The sequence below is a fragment of the Corythoichthys intestinalis genome, chromosome 2 (genome assembly GCF_030265065.1).
Source record: "Corythoichthys intestinalis isolate RoL2023-P3 chromosome 2, ASM3026506v1, whole genome shotgun sequence".
Classification (NCBI taxonomy): domain Eukaryota; kingdom Metazoa; phylum Chordata; class Actinopteri; order Syngnathiformes; family Syngnathidae; genus Corythoichthys; species Corythoichthys intestinalis.
In genome coordinates this window covers 20,085,550-20,109,175 of record NC_080396.1, presented here as the reverse complement: position 1 = coordinate 20,109,175, position 23,626 = coordinate 20,085,550, and the positions used below count along the sequence as shown (strand labels likewise).

Genomic DNA, 23,626 nt, shown 5'->3' with positions numbered 1-23,626 from the left:
TCTTTTCAGATTAAAATGCCATTTGTGATAAAGAACGCAGACCAGGTGCAGTTTCACCTAAAAGTAGATTGCGAAGCACTTATCTGGCAGCTCAAAGGTTGTGCTCTACACCAGTGTTTTTCAACCTTTTTTGAGTCACGGCACATTTTTTTACATTGCAAAATATCTCGCGGCACACCACAAACCAAAAATGTTAAAAAATTACTTTATGTACAATATAATTATAAAATTATTTCTCAATATTTATGCTTCCTCAGTGTGCAACTTGAGCCTATTTAGATGAACACAAAGCCGATATGCTGGCAGGAATCAACAGCTCTCAGTCTCTCTCTTTTTTTTTTTATAGCAGTTTGGCTTGAAAAAGCTCTACACTTATTTTGATGCTGGTTGCAGTACCATTTTTAGTCACCAATCTTGCATATTGCCAAATGAGGCCAGCAAAGTTTAAATGCATGCAGTTTTGTTTATTGTCCTCTTGGTGTCACCCAAGAACTATACGTACATTTCTTCCGGATTATTAAATCCCAACAAAAAATATTATTAGGGTTGTTCCGATCATGTTTTATTGCTCCCGATCCGATCCCGATCGTTTTAGTTTGAGTATCTGCCGATCCCGATATTTCCCGATCCGATTGCTTTTTTTGGCTCCCGATTCAATTCCGATCATTCCCGATAATTTTTCCCGATCATATACATTTTGGCAATGCATTAAGAAAAAAATGAATAAAACTCGGACGAATATATATATTCAACATACAGTACATAAGCACTGTATTTGTTTATTATGACAATAAATCCTCAAGATGGCATTTACATTATTAACATTCTTTCTGTGAGGGATCCACGGATAGAAAGACTTGGGACTTTGTGTATTGTGACTAAATACTGCCATCTAGTGTATTTGTTGAGCTTTCAGTTCAGATACTGCAGCACGCCCCAAGGCTTGATGGGAAAGTGGAACCATGATGGGAAGTAAAGTCATGACTGTGAGTCATGCTAACAATGGATATACCATCTGTGCTTTGGGAAATAAGTTATGGTGTATAGACAATGAATATTGCCACCTTGCTTCCCCACATAGCTTCCCATGACACTCCTAATCATAGGGAAAGAGTTACCAAGGTTTTAATCAAATGTTAGACAGTTTCAAATACTGCCAAATTTTACCCTGTTCAATTAATGCTGATTTTAATCTCTCTTTGACAGCAAAACAGCGTCACAACAAATTGAGAATGACAGCGTGTGAATGGGTCGTACAGCGCAAATATTAATATTTTAAAATACTTTAACGAGACCCATTTATCAAACAAGTACATGCCGCCATTTACGGGATATTAATGATAACCCTACGCTAAGCCTAAACTAAAGACTCTGAATGAGTGTGACATTATGTCTGTAACGTTAAATACATTTAGAAAACGATTTAATTAAAATATATATATATTAAAAAAGGCATGGCCGATATTTTTTTGCCGATTCCGATACTTTGAAAATGACGTGATCGGACCCGACATCTCTAAATATTATCATGTGCTAGAAGCAGGGCTAACAGAACTTTTTGGAGGAGAGCAATCTTCAATACCCATGTAAATATTTTTTAAATGTCCATTCTTTTTTTATGGACAAACTTCAAGTGTGCTGTCCCATGTTTTGAAAGCAATGCAAAGCATGATGGAGATACACCCAATTCCCGCACACTTAATGGTATCCTCAGAATATTCCAAGGTACAAGTGTAATCATGCTATGTTAAGTTTGAAGATTGATTGATCGGATAGTAAAAATGATGCGTTAACATCACTTTGCTTGTTCCGCTGATACAAAGTGCATAGATATTCAAAATATACTCAAAAAGAAACAATTTATTATTTTGGAAACTTGGCACAATCTGACAAAATTTTCAAACTTAAAAGTTTTTAACCCAAAATGCCCCACTTTAGTATCAATTCATTTGACAGTCCTTTGAAACATAGTTAAAAAATGAACTAAAAAAAAACAGCTTAAAACAGTAACATATTGCTCTTATGAAAGAAATTAAAATATTTTTTTTCAAATGATGAACTCTTTCTGTGCACTTGACAATGATAGACATCTAATCATGTCGCTGTTTTTAATCTTCTGCTGTCAAATTTAGTTTGTCACGAGTACAGATCCAATCCATTCGAAGTGGGCGGTTCGTTCATTCACTGCTATCCCTCCCACTTCAAATAGATTGGACGTCTATCACCGTCAATGGCAGCCGAAGAGTTTTTTTTTTTCACATTTTCTGGTTAAAAATTCTAAAAGTACAAAAGAAATAAAATACTGACTTAAAACACTATGTAGGAAACATTTTCCTTCAAATAGCAGCGTGATAGTATGAAATATTTTAGGGGTGCTTTTTTGTCCTTCTTTGAGTAAATACCGTAAACACTTGAACATTAGCCTATGATAATAGTTCATGGAGTGATGCCTGTGGAGACGCATCCAGTTGTTCAAACATGTCATCAATCACCTGCCATAGGCAGTTGTCCAATGGGAAGTCATTGTCCACCAGGTTCACCAGGAAGTAGTTATCGTGGATATATTTGATGATCATCCGCGAAGGCGACTCATCTTCGTACAGTTTGGCCCACTGCTCAATCCACAATGCAAAAGCCTCATCCTAAAAGGAAGAACAAACTGACGAGCATGCACATGATGAGAACTTGCATAAATGCAAAGTTCTTACCTTCCAGTACATGAAGCTGACCGGGTCCACAATAGTGGGCTGAACAATCTCCCTACCAGGGAATATCCCCCACGTCACAGCGTTAGGTTGCATGTCCGGAGCGTTGGTGCGGTTATGGCCCTTTGTGACCAATACATGTGGTTATGCACTAAGATAAATCAGGAAAAGCTCGACTTTTTCTTCAAACTTACGTGGACATTAACAATGTGGTAGTTAACACGGGGCTCGTACTTCTTTAGTACTTCGAGGAGCGCAGACACATTTTCGCTTGATGTAAAGAATTCCAGGTAAGCCTGTTGAACAGAAATGATTGAAATGACACTGACAGGGGTGTCAAACTCTGTGCTACATCAATGATTCCACAAAAAAGGGGCTACCATATATACTCGAATATAGGTCGCATTTTTTTACCGAAAACTTTGCTCCAAAATACGGGTGCGACCTACAGTGCCCTCCATAATCATTGGCACCCCTGAAAAAGTGTTTTTTAGCTTCTAATATATATATTTTTAAGTTCAAATAATATGGGACCTTAACGAAAAAAAAGAGAAAAATCCAACCTTCAATACAAGTGCATTCATTCAGTGGGGAAAAATCCCACATAAAGAAAAAAATATTTGACATCAAATAATGTGTGTCACACTTATTAGCACCCCTGGTGTTAATACTTTGTACAACCCCCTTTTGCCAACAAAACAAGGTCTGGGGACTGAGATGGCCATGGGAGGAGCTTGATTTTGTGTCTGGTGAACCATTTCTGTGTAGATTTGGCCATATGTTTAGGGTCATTGTCTTGCTGAAAGACCCAGTGACGACCCATTTTCAGCTTTCGGGCAGAGGGCAACAGATTTTGATTTAAAATGTCCTGGTATTTCAAAGCATTCATGATGCCATACACCCTAACAAGGTTCCCAGGGCCATTGGAAGCGAAACAGCCTTACAGCATCACTGACCCACCCATACTTCACAGTGGGTATGAGGTGCTTTTCAGCATGCGCATCTTTCGTGGCACGCCAGACCCACTTAAGAGTGTTTGTTGCCAAAAAGCTCAATCTTGGTCTCATCTGACCAAAGCACACGGAGGTTTGGGGGTTGTACAAAGTATTAACACCAGGGGTGCTAATAATTGTGACACACATTATTTGATGTCAAATAATTTTTTCTTTATGTGGGATTTTTTCCCCACTGAACGAATGCACTTGTATTGAAGGTTGGATTTTTCCGTTATGGTCCCATATTATTTGAATTAAAAAAAAAATATATATATATATATTAGAAACTAAAAAACACATCTTTTTCAGGGGTGCCAATAATTATGGAGGGCACTGTATACGCTCGATATGCTGTCCTCACTCTGACCTAATTTAAACCATAGTAAAATATCATAAAAAAGGATACAACTTAGCATTAGCTAAGTACGCTAACTACTATACATACAAGTTACGCTCAAAATATTCTACAAATGTCTAATATAAAAAATACAACATCTTTTACCACAACAAAAATATGCACTGTACTTTAGACAATCAGTACTTACAATCAAAACCTTCCAAAGGAAGGAATAAAGACCAACATCCCGTCCAAATTTGCAACTGTCTACGTCGGGGTCACTAAATCCGGACCTCGAGGCCATCTTTTCTTTCGTGTGTTCCATGGCTCTCTCCTCTAACACACCTGTATCAAATGATTATGTCATCAGCAAGCTCTCCAGAAGCCTGATAATGATCCTAATTATTTGATTCAGGTATGTTGGAGGAGGGAGACATGGAAAACACGACAGAATAGGTGGCCTCGTGGTCTGGATATGGTGAACCCTGGTCTAGAGGTTAGACTGGGCCTAAAAAATCCAGCCCGACTCGACCCGGCCCGAGCCCAATCAATTAACTTGATTTCCAGGCACAGGCCCGAAAAAACCCGAAATTTTATGTTTCATTTCTGAGGACTCAGGAGAAGGAGGAAAATGCGGGGATACGATACGTGGTAGCGTTTTGTGTGGTCGTAAAGACGTACATCCCTAAATGTCCAAATTGAGTACTGTTTGTCATTTTCCCTCCAAAATGTCATGTGACCCGTTACAGGAGTGCTGTCAGCATTGCTGCAGAGATTGAAGTGGGGGGTCAGCCTGTTAGTGCTCAGACCGTACGCCGAACTCTACATCAAATTGGTGTGCATGGCTGTCACCCCAGGAGGAAGCCTCTTCTGAAGACGGTGCACAAGAAATCCCGGAAACAGTTTGCTGAAGACATGTCAACAAAGCACATATGAGACGGGCAGGCTTTCTCGTGCACTGTCTTCGGAAGAGGCTTCTTCCTGGGGTGACAGCCATGCACACCAATTTGATGTAGAGGGCGGCGTATGGTCTGGCATTAACAGGCTGACTCCCCACCTTTTCAATCTCTGCAGCAATGCTGACAGCACTCCTGTAATGAGTCACATGACATTTTGGAGGGAAAATGACAAGCAGTAGTCAATTTGGACATTTAGAGTTGTACGTTTTTCACTTTTGTTGCCAAGGGTTTAGATATTAATGGCTATATTTTGAGTTATTTTCACGGGAAAATAAATTAACTCTATTATATAAGCGGCACACAGACTATTTTTCATTGTGTCAAAGTGTCATTTTGTCAGTGGTTTCCCATGAAAATATATACTTAAATATCTGCAGAAATGCGAGGGGTGTACTTGCATTTGTGATACACTGTAAAAGGTTAATTTGGCATTAAATGAATGATTAAAATGCAAATCAATATATTTCTTGCCCAATAAAATTTTGTTTCATCTTTTATTTTAAATTGCCAAAAGTAAACAACTTTTACGTGATTTTTCCCTAATTTTTCAGGTAGTACTGTACATTATACGTTTTTAATTCATCGCATTTGCACGTGTGACTTAAAAAAAAAAAAAAAAAAAAACTTTACGAATTATTTTTAAAAGCTGCATTCAAATTTTTAAAAAGTTTTTCTATTTTTTTCCCTAAATATTACAAACAGTATAGAGATCTTATTTTGTTAAGTGGTCCCTTGACATACGATCGCTTCAACACACGATCTTTTCGACATCCGACGTAAAATTTGACTCGCTGGACGTGCTTGAAATACGAAGATTTATGACAGCGCCGCAGTGTTTCCCTGAAAGACGGGACGCACGGCTGATTTTCTTGTGAGATAAATCAACATAGGGTCCAAGAATGTTAGTGCAGGTGGTGAAAAAAAGGTAACGCTTACCATTGAACTGAAGATGGAAATGATAAACGACAACATGAAGTAAAATCTTTACCGCACCTTTCTCACTCTGTCACATCAGCCACGAGGTGCGTTCAGGTACAGCACGCAAAACCCGTCTGCTACAATACAACCCGATTTGTTTCAGTATTACCAGAATTATTATTATTATTACTATATGATTTTTATTTATAATTTATTTGTTTTGCTCTGTGTAATTGCTATTTGCAATAGTACTAGCATTATTTATTAAGGATTTGTGTAGGTTTTCGGGCTGTGGAACGAATAAATGGAATTATAATGTATTCTTATGAGAAAATCCTGCTCGACATACAACCATTTCGACTTACAAACACGGTCCTGGAACGAATTAACTTCGTATGTAGCGGTACCACGGTATATTTATATTATACATTTTAGTTTAATTCTAGTTTTTTAATTCCCCATTGAAAATACTTTGAGGCCTCCCTTGTAGAGTTTCATATCAAATAGGCATGTTCAATCAAATGGGGGTATTGGCCCCCGGGGCGCACGTTTAAAACCACCACTATCTTAAGATGTGAACATGAAGTGGTCATACTTTTTGAAAGACATAACCTCCAGGAGGCCCCCAGCCCACGATTGGGTCAGTTGAGGGTTTGCCGTTGATGTTGGGCTGGGAGTTGATGGTAAGCACGCCTCGTCTGTTCACTTTCTCCAATTCATCCTTTAACAGGTTGGTTTCTTGGGCCAGAGGCTCGTCATTCCACGGCATGCACATAACCTGACAAAGAGGAATGTTTAGGAATTTTTTTAAAGTGGGAAGTGAAAGCCTTCAAAAATTAACCTAATCAAGAGTTTTGTAAACATTGCTATCGTTTGATCATCCCTATGTTTTGACCGCATTCTCTAAAACTGCAAATAAATAGATGTCCGACCTACCTTGTGTCCATTGCGATTTGGTTGGGCTGTAATATAGCAGGTGAAGATCTCATAGACACTCTGCTCATTCTTCAGCTCCTCTCCCCACATCTCCAGCAGGGCGTCTTTAGATGACTTGCTCTTCAAGTAGAACAAGTAGTAATCATTCAATTCACCGAAAGCTGGAGATGAGGAGTTACCCCTGGTAACAGAATCAACATAAGCGTGAGTTTAAATCTGTTTTTAGGTCAGCTTTTACCTTTAAAAGTCTTACCATCTGCCATTTGGGAACTCATCCCATTCCTGGGTTCTGTAGATGTAGCTCTTAGGCCTGGAAGCCCAGAAGATTGGTCGCACATCTTCAACTTTACGCTTGGGATTTGCGCTCACCGCCCACGGGAGAGGCCGCCTGACGGACAAAACAAGCTCTTAGTTGGACGAAAATACAGATAACCACTGCAAAAGGGAGAAAGCTGGAGTTACCTGGGGTCCTCTATCCACAAGCCGAGCTGCCGTAGGACCTCCATGGTGGCAACCTCTCGATTTAGAGTGTAGAAGTGCAGGCCGGGCACCTTGCCGCTTTGCAGCAACACTTTGCACATTTCCACCGCGAGTTGGATTCCATAGTTACGGATGGCAGCGTCATTGTCTTTGATGGGCTCGATGACTTTCATGATCTCCTCGGGTACCTCCAGTTTGGACAACTTGACAAGCTGACGCAGGGACTGGTAGCCCTGCAGACCAACAAGAACTAACTTTTAATATTAGGTTTTGTAAACTCTTCTGTTAAACTGTATGACCTGTTTCATTACATTACACTTAACTCCATGGCTCCCATTAACCACATAGTGCAGGAGCCATCAAACTAAACATTATTTTGTCCCTATTTGACATTAAAGTGTTCTATGAATGTGGTCTGCATATATTTTGCCATAGGCCATAAAACTACACGCCTAATTGCTAACTAATTGCCTGCCATCGAGAATGATAAACATCCAATTTATTTAAATTGGGAGGACCTGCTGTGTATACTCATATTTCAGTGCCATTGACGGCAGCCAGTTTTAATATTAATAATGATAATGAAAAAAATCATACAAAAAAAATAAAACAGTAACAAATTAAATGTCATTATTTAAATTTGAATGAATTTATTCACATTTGTTACGGGTAACATCGTAGTTATGACTTCGTTCCTTCAGAGGGCCATCGTGTCTTCAAAATAGGGCTGCCACAATTAATCGATTAATTGACAACTAATCGATTAACAAACCAATCAATGCTCATTTTGGTAATCGAGTCATTGTTTGGTGACATTGACGACTTCAAATTGGTCCAAATTCTCACTTGCAGATATTTTCTTACTTATTTTTCATTTTTATAATTTTAATAATATATATATACATATTAAGGGTGTAACGGTACTAGAGCTGAAACGAGTACTCGAGCAACTCGAGTAACTCGAGTTTAAAAACTGATCCGAGTAATTTTATTCACCTCGAGTAATCGTTTATTTTGACAGCTCTAAGCATCACGTTTTGCTCGGACTACTTTCAATGCGGGACAACGCGCTGTCACGTGCGGAGAGGAAGAAGGGAAAAAAAAAAAACGTACTGCAGCTGACAGCCGCCACAAACGACGCCGACGTTGCTAAATACTAGCCCGCAAAATGTTACGTTGGTAACAGGTACCGTCTGATGCGTCTCATAGAGATCACATGTATGTTGAACTAGATGCGAAATGACAGACTCGGCCGCGTCTGGGCAGCGTTAGTAAACATCCGCCATCTTAAAGCAGTAGAGCGCTAAGCGCTAATAAAGAGCGCTAAGCGCTAATAAATAAGATTAACGTTACTGTCGCTACTAGCTCACGTAACGTTAGCCCTGCGGAGGGCTAGGTTTCAATTAATTATGACCACTGACGATGCGTGGCTAACGTGTCTTACATACAGGCTTTAACATAACATAGCATTGTGGAGTGATGAGGGTGTAAAATAAAAACTTAATCATGCTAACTATCAATTTTAGCTCAGTAGTCTTTGCTGGATAAAACACCAAGTAGCACTGGTCCCTAATGTGCTCCAATACAGCCTGTATCATACATTTATTTTGAACACTGCAAAAACTCAAAATCCTATCAGGATTTACAGTTTAGACTAACTTAAAACTTAACTAGAACTTAAAAATGGCTTGACACAAAGAGAAATTCAATTGAAACACGTGGGAAAAAATCCTAACTTTTAAGTGATGTGTGTTATCAAGCGTAACGGCATTTTTAGGTAATATATATATATATATATATATATATATATATATATATATATTTTAATAAGATCTAAAAGTTTTTTGAGTGAAAGCAGTGAATTAGTCTTTTTTTTTTAATTCTAGTTACATCTGAGATGCAATTGTTGGCTGTTTTCAACAATATACATCAAAAATAAAGACATTGACTGAAAATGGTTCAAGATTAGATGAAATGTCTTGTTTTCTCATGTATATTTATAATTGCTCTTCACCTAAAAATATATTTGTTTTATCCGATTACTCGATTAATCGATAGAATTTTCAGTCGATTACTCGATTACTAAAATATTCGATAGCTGCAGCCCTAAACGGTACATGTATTCATATTGAACCGTTTAGGTACTTGGCGTTCGGTTCGGAACGGGGGCGTACCGAACGAGATTCTGACGTAATGTAACCCTTACTTTTCGAGGCTGTGAGTCGATCGGGTTACAGTTTCTTTGTGTAGATTATATTTACTCCGTCTTCCCTACTAAAATGAGGACCAACACGGTAGGACAGTAAGAAACGTCAACAGCGCAACAACGTGGCCGCCGCGAGAACGCAGTGAAACGCGGCCGTTAAAGTTAATCAGCGATTGCACACCAGTCGCAGTACGGCCGCGTGTTGCGTCCCAGAAGCGGCTCAACGCGATGCACGCGAAAACAACGGCAGAGCTTATTATTTAACGCGAGACACGGCCCTCCTGCATCAATACTACTAGCTAGCAGACAGGAAGTTACTCATGTAAAAATACGGTGGATCCGGTCGATTTTCAAACTAATATGCAATCGTAATCCACTTTTTGAGTCCATCAGATCTCTTGAGTGGTAGATCGGGGCACAGTTGACTTGTCTTTGTTGATTTACAGTCGTCTTCTCTGCTATAATAATAACCAACACGGCCCCATATTCAATACAAAACCCTCCTACCACAACAAAACAAGTAGGAACTAATATTCACATAGGAACTAAAGTTATACAACATAAAACATACAATATAAATGAATACTACATCACATTTGTAAAATACAAACACATAGTAAAATAAATAAATAGCCCATTTAAATAAAATAAATTGAAATGAGCTAAAACACCTGTATTTAAATGATAAGAATAATATACAGATCCTGCTTACACAACTAAATTTATTAATTTCTGTGCGGCGCTTTAACTTTAGAAAATCCACCAATAAAGCTTTTGAAAAGGAAAAAAAAAATCATTGAGGGATTTCATTTGTAAAATATATGTTAAAATCTTTGTCATTGGAATTGCTTTTCTCTTTAGCACAGGACTTCTTTTTTCTTTTTGCTTTCAGAAAGAAAGCTGACCAATACGCGGGGTCTGAAAGGCAAATTGTTGTTGGATTATTATCTTTAAATACCCGCTACTTTATGAGCAGTATTCTAGCTTTGTATAGGCTACTGTTCCTATTGGTGAAAGCACAAAAGTGTGTAATAAACAACTACCACATTTATACTTTGCATTTTGTTTTCTTACTGTACCGAAAGTGAACCGAACCGTGACCTCAAAACCGAGGTACGTACCGAACCGAGATTTTTGTGTACCGTTACACCCCTAATAAATATAATTCTAATTTTTGTTATTTTAAAAAAACACATTTTCCATGCCACTTTTCAAAGAGGAAAAATTAAATACTCTATTTATAAATACATTTTGGTTTTTACTTTAAAAAAAAGGAAAAAACAGTAAATGTCAAAATTTTTTATTTGTGTTTTTTTTTTTTTTTTTTTTTTTTTAAACAAAGAGGGGAAGAAGGAGGAGGAGAAAAAAGGGGTGAAGCTGGAGGTTAATAATTGTAAAGGAACAATTTTTTTGTTTTTTTTGTGTGTTCTTGGTGTGGTCTTTATTTATGGTATTGTTTTGATGGTGTGAATTAATAGTTTGAAAATCGATTAAAAAATACTTGGGGGGACAACAAAAAAAGAAAAATGTAATTTCTGTATTTTTTACTGTGTGTATATATAATTAGAAAACTAAAGAAAGTAAATATTCTCTTATCTGGCCGCTGGAATGCATATGATCAAGATGTTGCATAGACTTCACTGATGGTAAAGTCTATGGATGTTCTCTGTCCCTTTAAACATGCTTGCTACTAAGTCAGATGTTTGTATTTTAATATGTGTTACCTGAATGGGGAAAATCCCTGGAAGGATGGGACATGTGATCCCAACTGCACGACAGTCTTCAAGAAATTTAAGGTAGGATTCCGCCCTAAAGAAGAGCTGAGTGATTACAAAGTTTGCTCCAGCATCCACCTTCTCCTTTAGGTGTTGCACATCTTCCTCATAACTTTCTGCCTCTGGATGGCCAGTGGGATAACCTGTGGACCACACACACTGTCATGGATAGCCTGTGGATATTTAACTAAGCAGCAAATTAACTCTCACCTGCTACACATATGTCAAAGTAATCATCGAACTCTGATCGGATGTGTTTTACAAGGTCAATAGCATAGTTGAAGCCAGCTTCCTCATCCTCCCAATCAGCACCCAGTGGGTCTGTGGATATATCACAATAATGCATGCTCTAATTAGTGTTGCACCGATACCAATATGGGTACTGATTCAGGACTAAAATTATGTCATCTGTACAAGGGAGTACCAAGAAATAACGCGCCGATGCTGCGCAATGTGTACCCTTTGAGATTTAGTTTCCAACTGCTGGTCGAGTCGACCTAGCCAAGATGGCCACCAGCTACACGTGCCGCTGTAAAAAAAGGAGCGCTTGTCGCCCTTCCTAAAACGATGATAGATGTCCAACCATGTGGTGTCCAATCATCCTCTACTCCAAATTTCAATGAGTTTATCACTAGCAGGCATCCGCTCTTTTTGAAGTGGGAGACCCTCCCACTTCAAAGGGCTTGGAAAGTACATCAGTTACTTTGCTGAGTAACTAATTACTCTCACAATGACGGAACTGAGTTACTAACTCAATTACTTTTTGGGATAGGTAATCTGTAAGTGTAACTAATTACTTTTTAAAGTAAGATTAACAATACTGATCATCACACACTAAATGTAACTCGTAGTATTAGCACAGCATTCGCCATTGTGTTAGCATTAGGCTAATGCTAAGGCAAGCACCCTTTTAACTCTCGGACAACTTTTTTTTACATACAGTTCGTGGCATCCAGGTGGGTATACTATTGTAATTTTTAAAAATACTGTACTGTTTTCCTGCTGAGTGTGTATTATTTTTAAGTTGGCGTTGTCCTTGTAAACGCTACAATATGTGCTCATCTGTCAATGCTCATTTGCAATAGTTGGAAAACTTTATTTATTCATTTATTTTTGGTGTGAAATATTTTTAATTTTACAGACAAAAGTATTTTTAGTAAGCGTCGACTAAAACTAGACGAAATTAGTCTTTAGTTTTTATCATAAAAACTAGAATAAGACAAACATATTTTGAGATGACTAAAATATGACTAAGGCTAATAAGTATTATTGTCCAAAAGACTAAGACGAAAATCAAAAGGGCTGCCAAAAACAACACTGTGTACTAGCTAGCTTAGCACAACAAAGGCATGATCATCAACTATGCTTGTGATGTCACACTCAGAAGCGCTGGGGAAAAAAGTGGGGGTTCCCTAATGCATTGTTTTGAATTGAATAACTACAAAATGGTAAAAGACAGCAAGATTTGAGTGCCAAATTCATTTTCTACATGCAAAATTACATTAGTGCACTCATTTTCCTTTTTTGACATGGTCAAAATTTCTTAGGACCTTTCCAAGACAAAAAAAAACATGGTATTGGTACAGTGTCAGCACTGGCCTATACCACACAGCCAGGTATCTGAATTGGTATCTGGAACCTAAAAATGTTATCGGTGCACGGGTACATTTAAAACGAAATATCACAGCTCACATTAAAATCGATATTACAATGGCTTATCTACCTCCTCTTAAGGCCATAATGTTTTTCAGGCCCAAGTGCTTTGCTTTAGCCAGGTAGCCAGTGATCTTGTCTTTGGTCTGGTTGCAGCACGTTAAGTGTAGGATGCTCTCCAAGCCACAATAGTTGACCGCAGTGCTGGCAATCATCATGGACGACGTTTCCTTGTCTGAACCCGGGTCTCCAGCGGGATGCCACGTAATGTCGATGAAGAGTGGCCCTCCAGAGCCCATACGGTCAAATCTGAAGAAAGATTAACAGCAACAAAAAACACTACGTCAAATTTGAACAAAAACTTACTAAAAACTAAACTAACTTTGTTGTGACTGCATAATATACTTACAGAACAAGAACTTGTATTTCATACCTGGAGATGAGATTGACTGCACCCGAGGCAGTCCGAGGGGGAAAGAATTCTAGAGAGAACCAGTGGTCCCCGGATTCGATCCGCCTCCTCATTTTGTCCCGCAACCTGTCCGCACGATCTGCGTCCAGCACTGGTGTGGAACACCGGGAGCTCTCCTTGGAACTCTCTCCGCTGGTGCCCGCACCGCTTGAGTCACTCTTGCATGACTGCCAGCTACCATCCGCTCGCTGAACCTGGTTCACCATGATGGGAAACTCTAAAAACAAATGGCACAGTATAATTACACAGTACAGAACATATTAACCTAATGGCTGCTGATGACGGTGATTAAGAAGACTAAGCAGATAATCTCTAAAATCGGACAATGGTAGGAAGCAACACTTCATTTTTTTCATCATCAAATTGAGCGTAAAAAAACAATTCAGTCACAAAAATTCAGCTGCAAAAAAAAATCAGTAGGGAAAATTCAGTTGCAAAAAATTCAGTTGCAACATCCGGGTAACCAGGGAAAGGCAATCGATCCCCGTCTCATTTCTATACTCACACCAATCACAACATGCAGTGACCAACTTTTATTGTGCTGTCATTCATACCTGTTAACCTGAGGCCATTGGCAATCTTACAAATAGTGACGTATGCCCTTACAAATTGGTGACTAATCTTACAACGTTTTATATAGCATGCAATATCAAACAAAAATAAAACTCAATTTTTAAGATAATATGAATTCATTGGTAATATTGTCACATATAACCTGGTGCAATCAAAGAACACTATCTTCAGCTACATCATGATTACTAAAATTTAACAGTGACTTTTGTTATAATTGTATGTAGCACTTTTGGCAATTTCTATCATGTCTTTTGATGGCTGCACTTCAGCTTGCAATACAGTTTGACTTGAAGGTAATTCGTTAGTGTGTCCAATTATAAATTAAAAAGGTCAATTGATAAAATTAACTTACTGATGCAATCTTTGAGTCAGGGAACATTTCTTTTGCTAATTCTGAAAAGTGATCAGCAATAGTTGCAGGCAAATTGTGTTCGGCAACTTATTGGAATAATAAAATCTCCGCTTTCATCACTTTTCATTCAGCAGACTGCATCTTTATGACCAGTGTTGTTAATCTTACTTTAAAAAAGTAATTAGTTGCAAATTACTTCCCCCAAAAGTAATTGAGTTAGTAACTCAGTTACCTGAATGTAAGAGTAATTAGTTACTAAGCAAAGTAACAGGTGTTACCTTTCATGTTTTTTTTCCATTTAATAAAAAAAAAAAAACATAGTTGGAAGTCATTTAATGCTGTGAATCAACAGTTAAAGTTGTTAAAATTGCTCCCGTTTGTGCATTAGTTCCCCTCTGTCTACTTTCGACATGTGAAAGTTTTAAAACCGTTTCATCATTTCAAGATAGATTCAAGTCAAGATTTTGCCAATTTAGGAGTATTTTAGATTTTAAAAATTAATTAGGTTCGCTAGGAAGGTTCACTACAACAGAGCCTTTCTGATAAGTCTACTGCTTTTAGATGACGGCTGTTTACTAACGCCACCGAGTCTGTCATTTCGCATGTAGCTCTATATGCATGTGATATCTAGTGTAGCATCAAGTGGGCATAGATTGTAGGCTGTCGGCTACAGTCAGGATATATTGGAGTCACCTAGCCTAGCATCGCGTTTGCAACAGCGTCACAACAGTCTTCCTTCCTTCCCACTCCCGCTCTTCTCTCTCGGTGTCTCTGACTTTTCTCGTGTCATTCAACCAACGTAGTAACGCATAGTAACGCATATCGTCTCGTTGCCGAAACGGTGACAAAATTCGAACTGAGAAAAAAAAACAATGCACGAAAAACTTACAGATTTTGAACGTAAAGCGTACACATTTAAAAATCTGTGCTCACTTGTACAAATTACGCCGAAACCGTACAACTTGACAGGTATGTGTCATTGGTCATACTCACTGAAAACATGGAAGGGCAAACATCTTCTGCTACAGGTGCTTTTTTACTTCTTCTCCACATGATAATACCAATAAACGTGAGTCTGTGTCATTGACCAGCCAAGCGAGGGTAACCTAACTTGATAGCCTAGACCAGGGGTGTCCAAACGTTTTGCGAAGGGGGCCAGATTTGGTGTTGTAAAAAATGTGGGGGGCCAACCTTGGCTGACGTCTTTTACGTAGAACAATATAAGCAAATTTTAGCAAGCCATTCTGTGTGTCACATTTGCTTGATTATTTTTTTTTTTATTTCAACAATCTCGCAACTAGCCTTTCTAGTGTTGTCTTTCGACTCTCGGGCTCTTGCAAAATACTACTGCTGTGAAATTAAACTAGCTTCAAGTTGCTTCAATTTCTCGCTACATATCTTCGCTGTAATCTTGTCGTACATGTCAGTGTGTCTTGTTTGGTAATATCGCCTCACATTGAACTCTTTAAAAACAGCGACTGTCTCTTTGCAAATGAGGCAGACACAGTTGTTGCGTGTTTTAGTAAAGAAATAGTCCAATTTCCACATATCCTTGAAGCGTCAGCCGTCGCAGTCAGTTTTTTTGTTGTTGTTGATTGTCGCCATTTTAGAAAATTGGGAGTAAAGGGTCACATGGGGTAATGTTGCTTAGAGTGCTACTGCCTTTTAGTGGGTAAATGAGGAGCAGCATCTAGTGTGTAAGCTACTTCATATGCTGGTAGCAGTACTGCTGACCAATTATGTCTGTGAGCGGGCCAGACATTATTGATTTTATTACAGAAGCTGGGGGCCTGATGAAATTTGACCACGGGCCGCATTTGGCCCCCGGGACATGTCTGGCCTAGACCTCCGATGAAATGAGACAGGGATGGATTGCTTCTCCCTGGTTCCCTGGACGTTACAATTTTTGAGCCGAGCTTTTGTGCAATTGAATGTTTAGCAGCTGATTTTTTTTTTTTTGCAATTCATTTTTCATTTCAGATTTTTTTTGTTGCTTTGAAGCTTGTTTTTTGAAGATGTTTCCCTTTTCGTTAAAAAAGTCTTCTTCACTTCTACATTGTCAGCATGGAGACCATCTATTATGCCATGGTGAGGTGTTCCTATCAGTTGCTCAACAACAGGGAACCATTGTTATTGTCCAGCATAGCCAGTGAAACAGCAAACCAATAACTTGTCCACTCATCTTGTGCCAAAAGAGCTCATTAGGGTCGTCTCGTTGAATGAAAAGTTCATTGGGGAAAGAGATGCCAAAATGTGAAAGTTGTTGGCAGTGTACCATGATCTCAATGACTGAGAACCTCCACTGGCAACTTAGGCAAACTATATACAGTCATGAAAATGGGTCAGGGGTTAAAAAGGTGAGAAGGGTGTGGAGGAAATACGTTCCGGTACACTGTACAACTAGGGCTGTCCCAAACGACTAATTTTCGCTCGATTAGTCAGCCGTCTATTTTTACGATTAGTCGACTAATCTAATACTTTATTTTTTAGCATTACCTAGTAGGGTTGTTCCGATCATGTTTTTTTTGCTCCTGATCCGATCCCGATCGTTTTATTTTGAGTATCTGCCGATCCCAATATTTCCCGATCCAATTGCTTTTTTTTTTTGCTCCCGATTCAATTCCAATCATTCCCAATAATTTTTCCCGATCATATACATTTTGGCAATGCATTAAGAAAAAATGAATAAAACTCGGACGAATATATACATTCAACATGCAGTACATAAGTACTGTATTTGTTTATTATGACAATAAATCCTCAAGATGGCATTTACATTATTAACATTCTTTCTGTGAGAGGGATCCACGGATAGAAAGACTTGTAATTCTTAAAGGAGAAAAGTGACTTTGTATATTGTGACTAAATATTGCCATCTAGTGTGTTTGTTGAGCTTTCAGTAAATGATACTGCAGCCATTTAACTTCCGCCCAAATGCATGATGGGAAGTGCAACCATGACTGTGCGTAGGGGCACCAATTGATATATCTTCTCTGCGTTGGGAAAGAACATAGGGTGTTAAGAAAATGATCAACTACTACCTTTCTTCCCCACATTGCCTCCCACGTTATTTTTAATTGCTGAGAGAGGTATTGTAAGGCTTTAGCCACATAAAAAATGGCTCAAAAGGCTGTCAAAATTCTCTCTACTCAATATACGCTGCCTTTTAGCGCTATCTATAGGTAAAACGGCATCTTTATAGATTGAACGTGACAATGCGTGAGTGGGTCGTGCAGCGCATGCGTTAATTATTTAACGTGATTAATTAAAAAAAAATAATGACCGCCATTAACACAATAAATTTGATAGCCCTACTTTAAGCAAAAACTATTCTGGATGAGTGTAAGACATTTTGTCTGTAACGTTAAATACAATTAGAAAACGATTTAAATTTTAAAAAAAATATATATATATTTAAAAAAGGCATGGTCGATATTTTTTTGCCGATTCCGATACTTTGAAAATGACGTGATCGGGACATCTTTATTAACTAGTACAAAAGAATGGAATGTAAACAGATTCAGAACACTGACTTCACCTTTCCAACATGATTCAAAACAATTCTTTAAAAAATATCATTAATATTATGGCATACTACTATATTTGATAGCTGTATAATAATTATTCATTACCAATCAGATTTTTCATAAAGGGTGTCATTTCAAAGCTATTCTTAGTGTAGAATCTGAATTCTTAATTATGTGGGATTAACTCCAGAAATCGTTATTTATATGACGAACATGACATGCTTTTATTTTGAAATGTTCGCCGGAAGTACGTTCGCTAAACCGCTAACCGTAAACTTTACACTCCGCAAAAAAGCTCTTTTTGTCATTGCATGTGGTGTCGGTAATCAATTTTTTTTCATTTGCAAATGCTGTTAACTAGCGATTTTTCATGTTTGAAGTGTCACCTTTTAACCGCAAGTTTGCGTTTTGGAGAAGACTGCCAATGCTTTAGTTTATAGCAGGCTAAAGTTGTCTTTGTTCCCTCATTAGCCTCAATGTAGCAATGCTAACGTTTACAGTGTTTAATATAGATGTGTTTCCTTATTTTTATATGTCTGAACTTTAATTCTACGGCGTGCTGCTGACCAATAAACATCTGTTGAAAGAACTACAGTGTCATATGCCATCAGCACGCTCTCGTGCGCAGCGATATGACGTAGCCGTGAAAATTACCGCCCTCATTTTTATTTAGAGTGCGATAAATGGACACATTGCATATCGCAACAGGCTCAGCAACTTCAATAAAACATGTTATTAGTGAGTTAGATGGACTTACTATGTGCCAGCTTGTAATTGTCTCCTATCGTCTTCCAAAATTACAACTGGGTAACGGCGCTTTAGGTGTTCATTCACGGAAAACATGCATCCAAGCTTGGCATTGAGGAGACAGGACACAACAGTGTACCCTCCTTTGTTTCGCTGAAATAAGTCAATGTTTTGGCCACTCTGGTGAGCTTTCTTGGCTTTGTGCCTCTTTCCCATCTTGCATAAAAAGCGTGCGACATTAAACCCCCCTCCCCCCCACTCCTTAAAAATTTGCTTCTCGGATCTACACAATTCACGTAGGTCACCCTTTTGACTTTAAAACGGCAAATTTCTCCCCAAGGTGAGAGATTTTCATGCCTGTATATACACTGTATAATTTGCAAAGTGAAAAAAGTTACCAGGCATTCAACTTGAAATAAAATTAATTTTAAAGATACAAAATTTGTATTTTCGAATTTATGTCTCATGTAAATGTTTTGTAATATTACACAAGGACCAGTTGACCAGTAGGATCCTGAAGAATGAGTAACATGCATTTTTTGAGGACCAGCTGTCTCTATCCTTCTTGGCTACAAGGCGAGGTGGACGTGCAGCTGCTACTTGGGCAAGTGGTTCTCAACCAACTTTATACATGGGATAATTGGCTCTAAAATACCATTGGTTTTATTTTTGCAAAATGTTTTAGCAAATATATCCTAAACAAATTTCTGCAATTTCTTTCTTTTTTTTTTTTTTTTTTCATTTCTAATTTACAGCAAATATAACAGCTAACCAATCGGATTAGAATCAGTTGGCCTTGACAGTGATATGGATTTCTATTTATTTATCGAACAATACAAGGTATTTGCGCATATCATCATGTCAAACTAGCCGCACGGGGGCCAGATGCGGCCCACCACATCATTGTGTGTGGCAAATAAATAATGTGCGTTGTTTTCATGTTTCTTGCTTGTATAAAATTCTAATCAAATTAAATTAAAACAGGGTTTCCTTTTAATTTAAGTTAATGTTAAAATATTTTAATTACTGTTTTGCTATCAACTCATTGTCTACCAATGAAATACAAACTGCAATAAAAATCTAATTTATTTAAACTGCGAGGACTGGCTGTGAATGCTCATCTTTCAGTGCCATTGACGGGACTACACGTTCAATCCATTTTGACTGGGAGTGTCGAATGAACGCTCCCAGTCAAAATGGGTTTGATGTTTCATGCTGCTGCTCAATAATAGATTCATAATCGAATCGTAGCCTCTGAATCGTAATCGTAATTGAATCGTTAGGTGCCCAAAGATTCCCACCTCTAACACATATAGTAGTATACTATAATAGTAATACTATACTAGTATATTTGCCAGCAGCATTTAACCTCATTGTTTGTGATTTATTATTGTTATTTATGTTTATCATTTATACGTTAATAAAGAATTTAAGTGTTCCAAAATGTTTTTGTTTTTTTTGTGAATTAATAAGCGTCAACGAAAATATATTTACTAAATTAGAAAAAAAAAAAAAAATTTGCCAGCAGCATTTAACCTCGTTTGTGATTTATTATTGTTATTTATGTTATTCATTTATACGTTAATAAAGAATTTAAGTGTTCCAAAATGTTTTTTTGAGAATTAATAAGCATCACCAAAAATGTATTTACTAAATTGGTAAAAAATGTTTTAAATTATATATATGGTGGAAAACACTCAGGTGACTTGAAGTTCCGCTCTGAGACCCTCAATTTGGCCAACTTTCAAAATTGTCCGATATGCATATGTGATACATCATTGGAAAGCTTAAAATCTCAGTTTTCTAGGGGAACAAAAATTTTGAACAGGGAGGCATTTAAAAAAAATTTTTTTTTTTTAAACAGCAAAACCCTCATTGGAGGCGAGAACACGCGAGAGCAGAATTAAAGACACCACGATTTTAACGAGATATTATCGCATACTTACCTTGTTTCGGTCCAAAAACTCCATGTAGCATGTATCACTGAGAGTCAAGACACAGTGGGAATGGCCACAGCCGGATTTTTTTTTTAATTTTATGGGTGAAACATGGTGATATAACAAGGGTCGCGATGCAGAAATCGCAGACAACAAGGAGTGGTTTAGATTTTCTTTTTCATATAGTTACCCTTTTAAACGTTATTTTTCAAATTTTTTTTTTGTTTGGATCAATTAATTATCATCTAACATATCGGGGGAAATGCGACAGTAACAAAAAAAAAATACAATTAAGCAATAGCAATGAGGTAGATATCCGTGACTTTTTTACAGACGCCAAATTTTTCAGTAATTCGTAATTTGTTTCAAAGATTAAAATATGAGAGTGAATAATTTTTTAAAGTCTTTTTTTTTTTTTAACTAAAATTTAGACATCAATTAATGATTCTAAGCTTAAAATGACAGACATTTTGAATAATAAATATAATTACTTACATTCTTTTTGTGGCTAGATTTCAACAAAAGCGGTTGCGCGACGTCTGTAAACGGGGGTTTTCAGGGTAAAACAGAAAAATTAAAAATAGTTCGGGGCCTTCATGCGCCATGAATCTGCTATTGCAGCATATAGACATATTGTTCTATCAAACGCAACAGTTGTTTTGGCCTAAAATACAGCAGTTTCTTTTACAGAGGGGTGCAAGAGCAGAAACTGCTTTTTCAGTCTTGTCTGTGTTTTCCGCCACATATATGGCGGAAAACACTCAGATGACTTGAAGTTCCGCTCTGAGACCCCCAATTTGGCCAAATTTCAAAATTGTCCGATATGCACGTAAGATACATCATTGGAAAGCTCAAAAACTCAATTTTCTGGGGGACGAAAAATTTTGAACAGGAGGGCATTTAAAAAAAAAAAAAAAATTTAACAGCAAAACCGTAACTGGAGGCGAGAGCACGCGAGAGCAGAATTAAAGACGCCGCGATTTTAACGATATATTATCGCGTACATACCTTGTTTCAATTCAAAAACTCCATGTAGTGTGTATCACCGAGTGCCAAGACACATATGTGAAGGGCCACAGCCGTATTTTTTGCGGATTTTATGGCTGAAACACGGTCAAATAACAAGGCTCGCGATGCAGAAATCGCAGACATCAAGGAGTGGTCGAGATGTTCTTTTTCATATATTTACCCTTTTAAAGGTTTTTTTTTTCCTCCATTTTTCTTCGTTTGGATCGATTATTTGTCATCAAAAATATTGGGGAAAAAGCGACAGTAACGAAAAAAATACAATTAAGCAATAGTTATAAGGTAGATATCCGTGACTTTTTTACAGACGCTATTTTTTTCATTGTTCAGTGATTTTTTTTTTTTTTAACTAAATATTAGACATCAATTAATGAGTCTAAGCTAAAAATGACAGAAATTTCGAATAATAAATAAGATGACTTACCTTCTTTTTATGGCTAGGTTGAAACAAAAGCTGTTGCCCGACGTCTGTAAACGGGGGTTTCCAGCGTAAAATGGACAAATGAAAAATAGTTCGGAGACTTGATGCGCCATGAATCTGCTATGGCAGCATATAGACATATTGTTCTATCAAACACAAGTTATTTTGGGTTTAAGTACAGCAGTTTATTTTAAAGAGGGGGGTAAGAGCAGAAACTGCTTTTTCAGCCTTGTCTGTGTTTTCCGCCATTTATATATTAGATTAGTTAGATTAGTCGACTAATCGTGAAAAAAAGGATGGTTTTAAAGAACCTGTTGTCCTACAATCTTGAGTGTATAATAGATGTATAGCATTCACAGGGGCCGTGTTGTGGTAATTAGTAAAAGAAGTAGTATCTTATATTACAGACAGCCACCAACGGCCAATCATTTTGATCGGATCGTTGCACCATTTTTTATTTTTCTCTACTTTTCCTGTTTTTACACAAGTATCAGTATTTCCACTCAAGTAACGATCACGTGTATTATTTCTAACGCTAAGTGTTGTAAATTAGCAGCCTTGAGTTATTTTTCATTCATTATTTACTGTAGTTAAATGACTTCACAGCGACTTTTCAAAACACGTGCAAATTCGTCATGAACACAGGTCCCTCTGAAGGATTTAACGCCTTATCAACCAGGATAAAGAGCATACGATAACAATGCAACTAAAAGTTAATATATTGAATGCGACAATGATAGAAAAGTCCCAACTCCTCCCATCCACGTACAAAGCGTTATCCTTAGCTAAGTATTAGTAACGTAGCGTAGTGATAATAAAAGTAATATTGCTAAGAGGGAATAACCGATTTTCATCAGCCACATGGCTGCGTACATTCAAGCGTGCACAATAAAAGTATTTGCAACAGGAGACGCACATAAATTTCTTTCAAATAAGCTAGCAGTAGGTTGTGCACAGCTAGCAACGTGACACTGAACTGACTAGGTTCATTCTAAACACCAAAACAAAACGACAAGTTACACGCTAACAGCAGAATGTTGGAATAGCTGTAGTTTACGTCAAAGTAATTGGTTCTCACACTTTTCCCCCGGAGGACACCTTTCGTGTGCGGGTGTTTCAGGTTTCCCACGTTGATAGACGTGGGAGGGAAAAAAAGAATCCAGTGTGGTTTGTGCAGTGTGCACGATGGCCAAAATGTCCACCAGGTGACGCTGGAGGCTCAGCGAGAAGGTGCTGGTTCACCATGTGAAGACTTCACTGTAGAACCGACTTGGAAAGGTATGATAGAAAAGTTGAAAACCCTTACTTTTTTTGAGTAAACCAACGCAAGGTAGCTTTATTTAAACAGCGCAAATCATACCCTACGACAGGGGTCGGCAACCCAAAATGAAAAAGCCATATTGGAGCAAAAAAACAAAAGCCACAAAAAATTGAAAAGCCTTATATTTGCCTTATAATGAAGGCAACACATGCTGTATGTGTCTATATAAACCAGGGGCATAGGCGGAGTTTGACTTTTGGGGCTGTTGCGGGGGTGGGGGTGGGGGGGGGGTTACAATATGTTGATGACCCCAAAACGTAGTGTCAGCAATAAAATTAACTTACAA

The 23,626-nt window shown here is 37.8% G+C and overlaps 1 protein-coding gene across 3 annotated transcripts; it reads right to left on the bottom strand.

Annotated features, from left to right (window-relative positions):
- Positions 1-508: 508 nt before the first annotated feature.
- mthfr (methylenetetrahydrofolate reductase (NAD(P)H)) lies at positions 509-23,230 on the bottom strand. Of its 3 annotated transcripts, none has more exons than XM_057830424.1 (12): positions 23,098-23,230; positions 13,398-13,653; positions 13,035-13,273; positions 11,522-11,632; positions 11,261-11,454; positions 7,313-7,563; positions 7,104-7,238; positions 6,851-7,031; positions 6,510-6,692; positions 2,900-3,001; positions 2,709-2,828; positions 509-2,642 (listed from the first exon to the last, which is right to left on the bottom strand). In XM_057830424.1, the coding sequence occupies exons 2-12, from the start codon at positions 13,640-13,642 to the stop codon at positions 2,424-2,426; spliced, it is 1,980 nt and encodes a 659-aa protein (XP_057686407.1). In that variant the 5' UTR covers positions 13,643-13,653; positions 23,098-23,230; the 3' UTR covers positions 509-2,423. The 3 variants fall into 3 exon arrangements, with proteins under 3 accessions (XP_057686407.1, XP_057686408.1, XP_057686409.1); XM_057830425.1 differs by having other exon boundaries at positions 23,077-23,155; XM_057830426.1 differs by lacking the exon at positions 23,098-23,230 and adding an exon at positions 22,023-23,030.
- Positions 23,231-23,626: the final 396 nt, after the last annotated feature.

Excerpts from the sequence above, each read along its gene's own strand:
- mthfr (XM_057830424.1), bottom strand. The coding sequence starts at position 13,642 with ATGGTGAACCAGGTTCAGCGAGCGGATGGTAGCTGGCAGTCATGCAAG. Across the intron at positions 13,274-13,397 it reads GCAGTCAATCTCATCTCCAG|ATTTGACCGTATGGGCTCTG; the intron begins GTATGAAATACA and ends ATCTTTCTTCAG. Across the intron at positions 7,239-7,312 it reads TTGTGGATAGAGGACCCCAG|GCGGCCTCTCCCGTGGGCGG; the intron begins GTAACTCCAGCT and ends TTTGTCCGTCAG.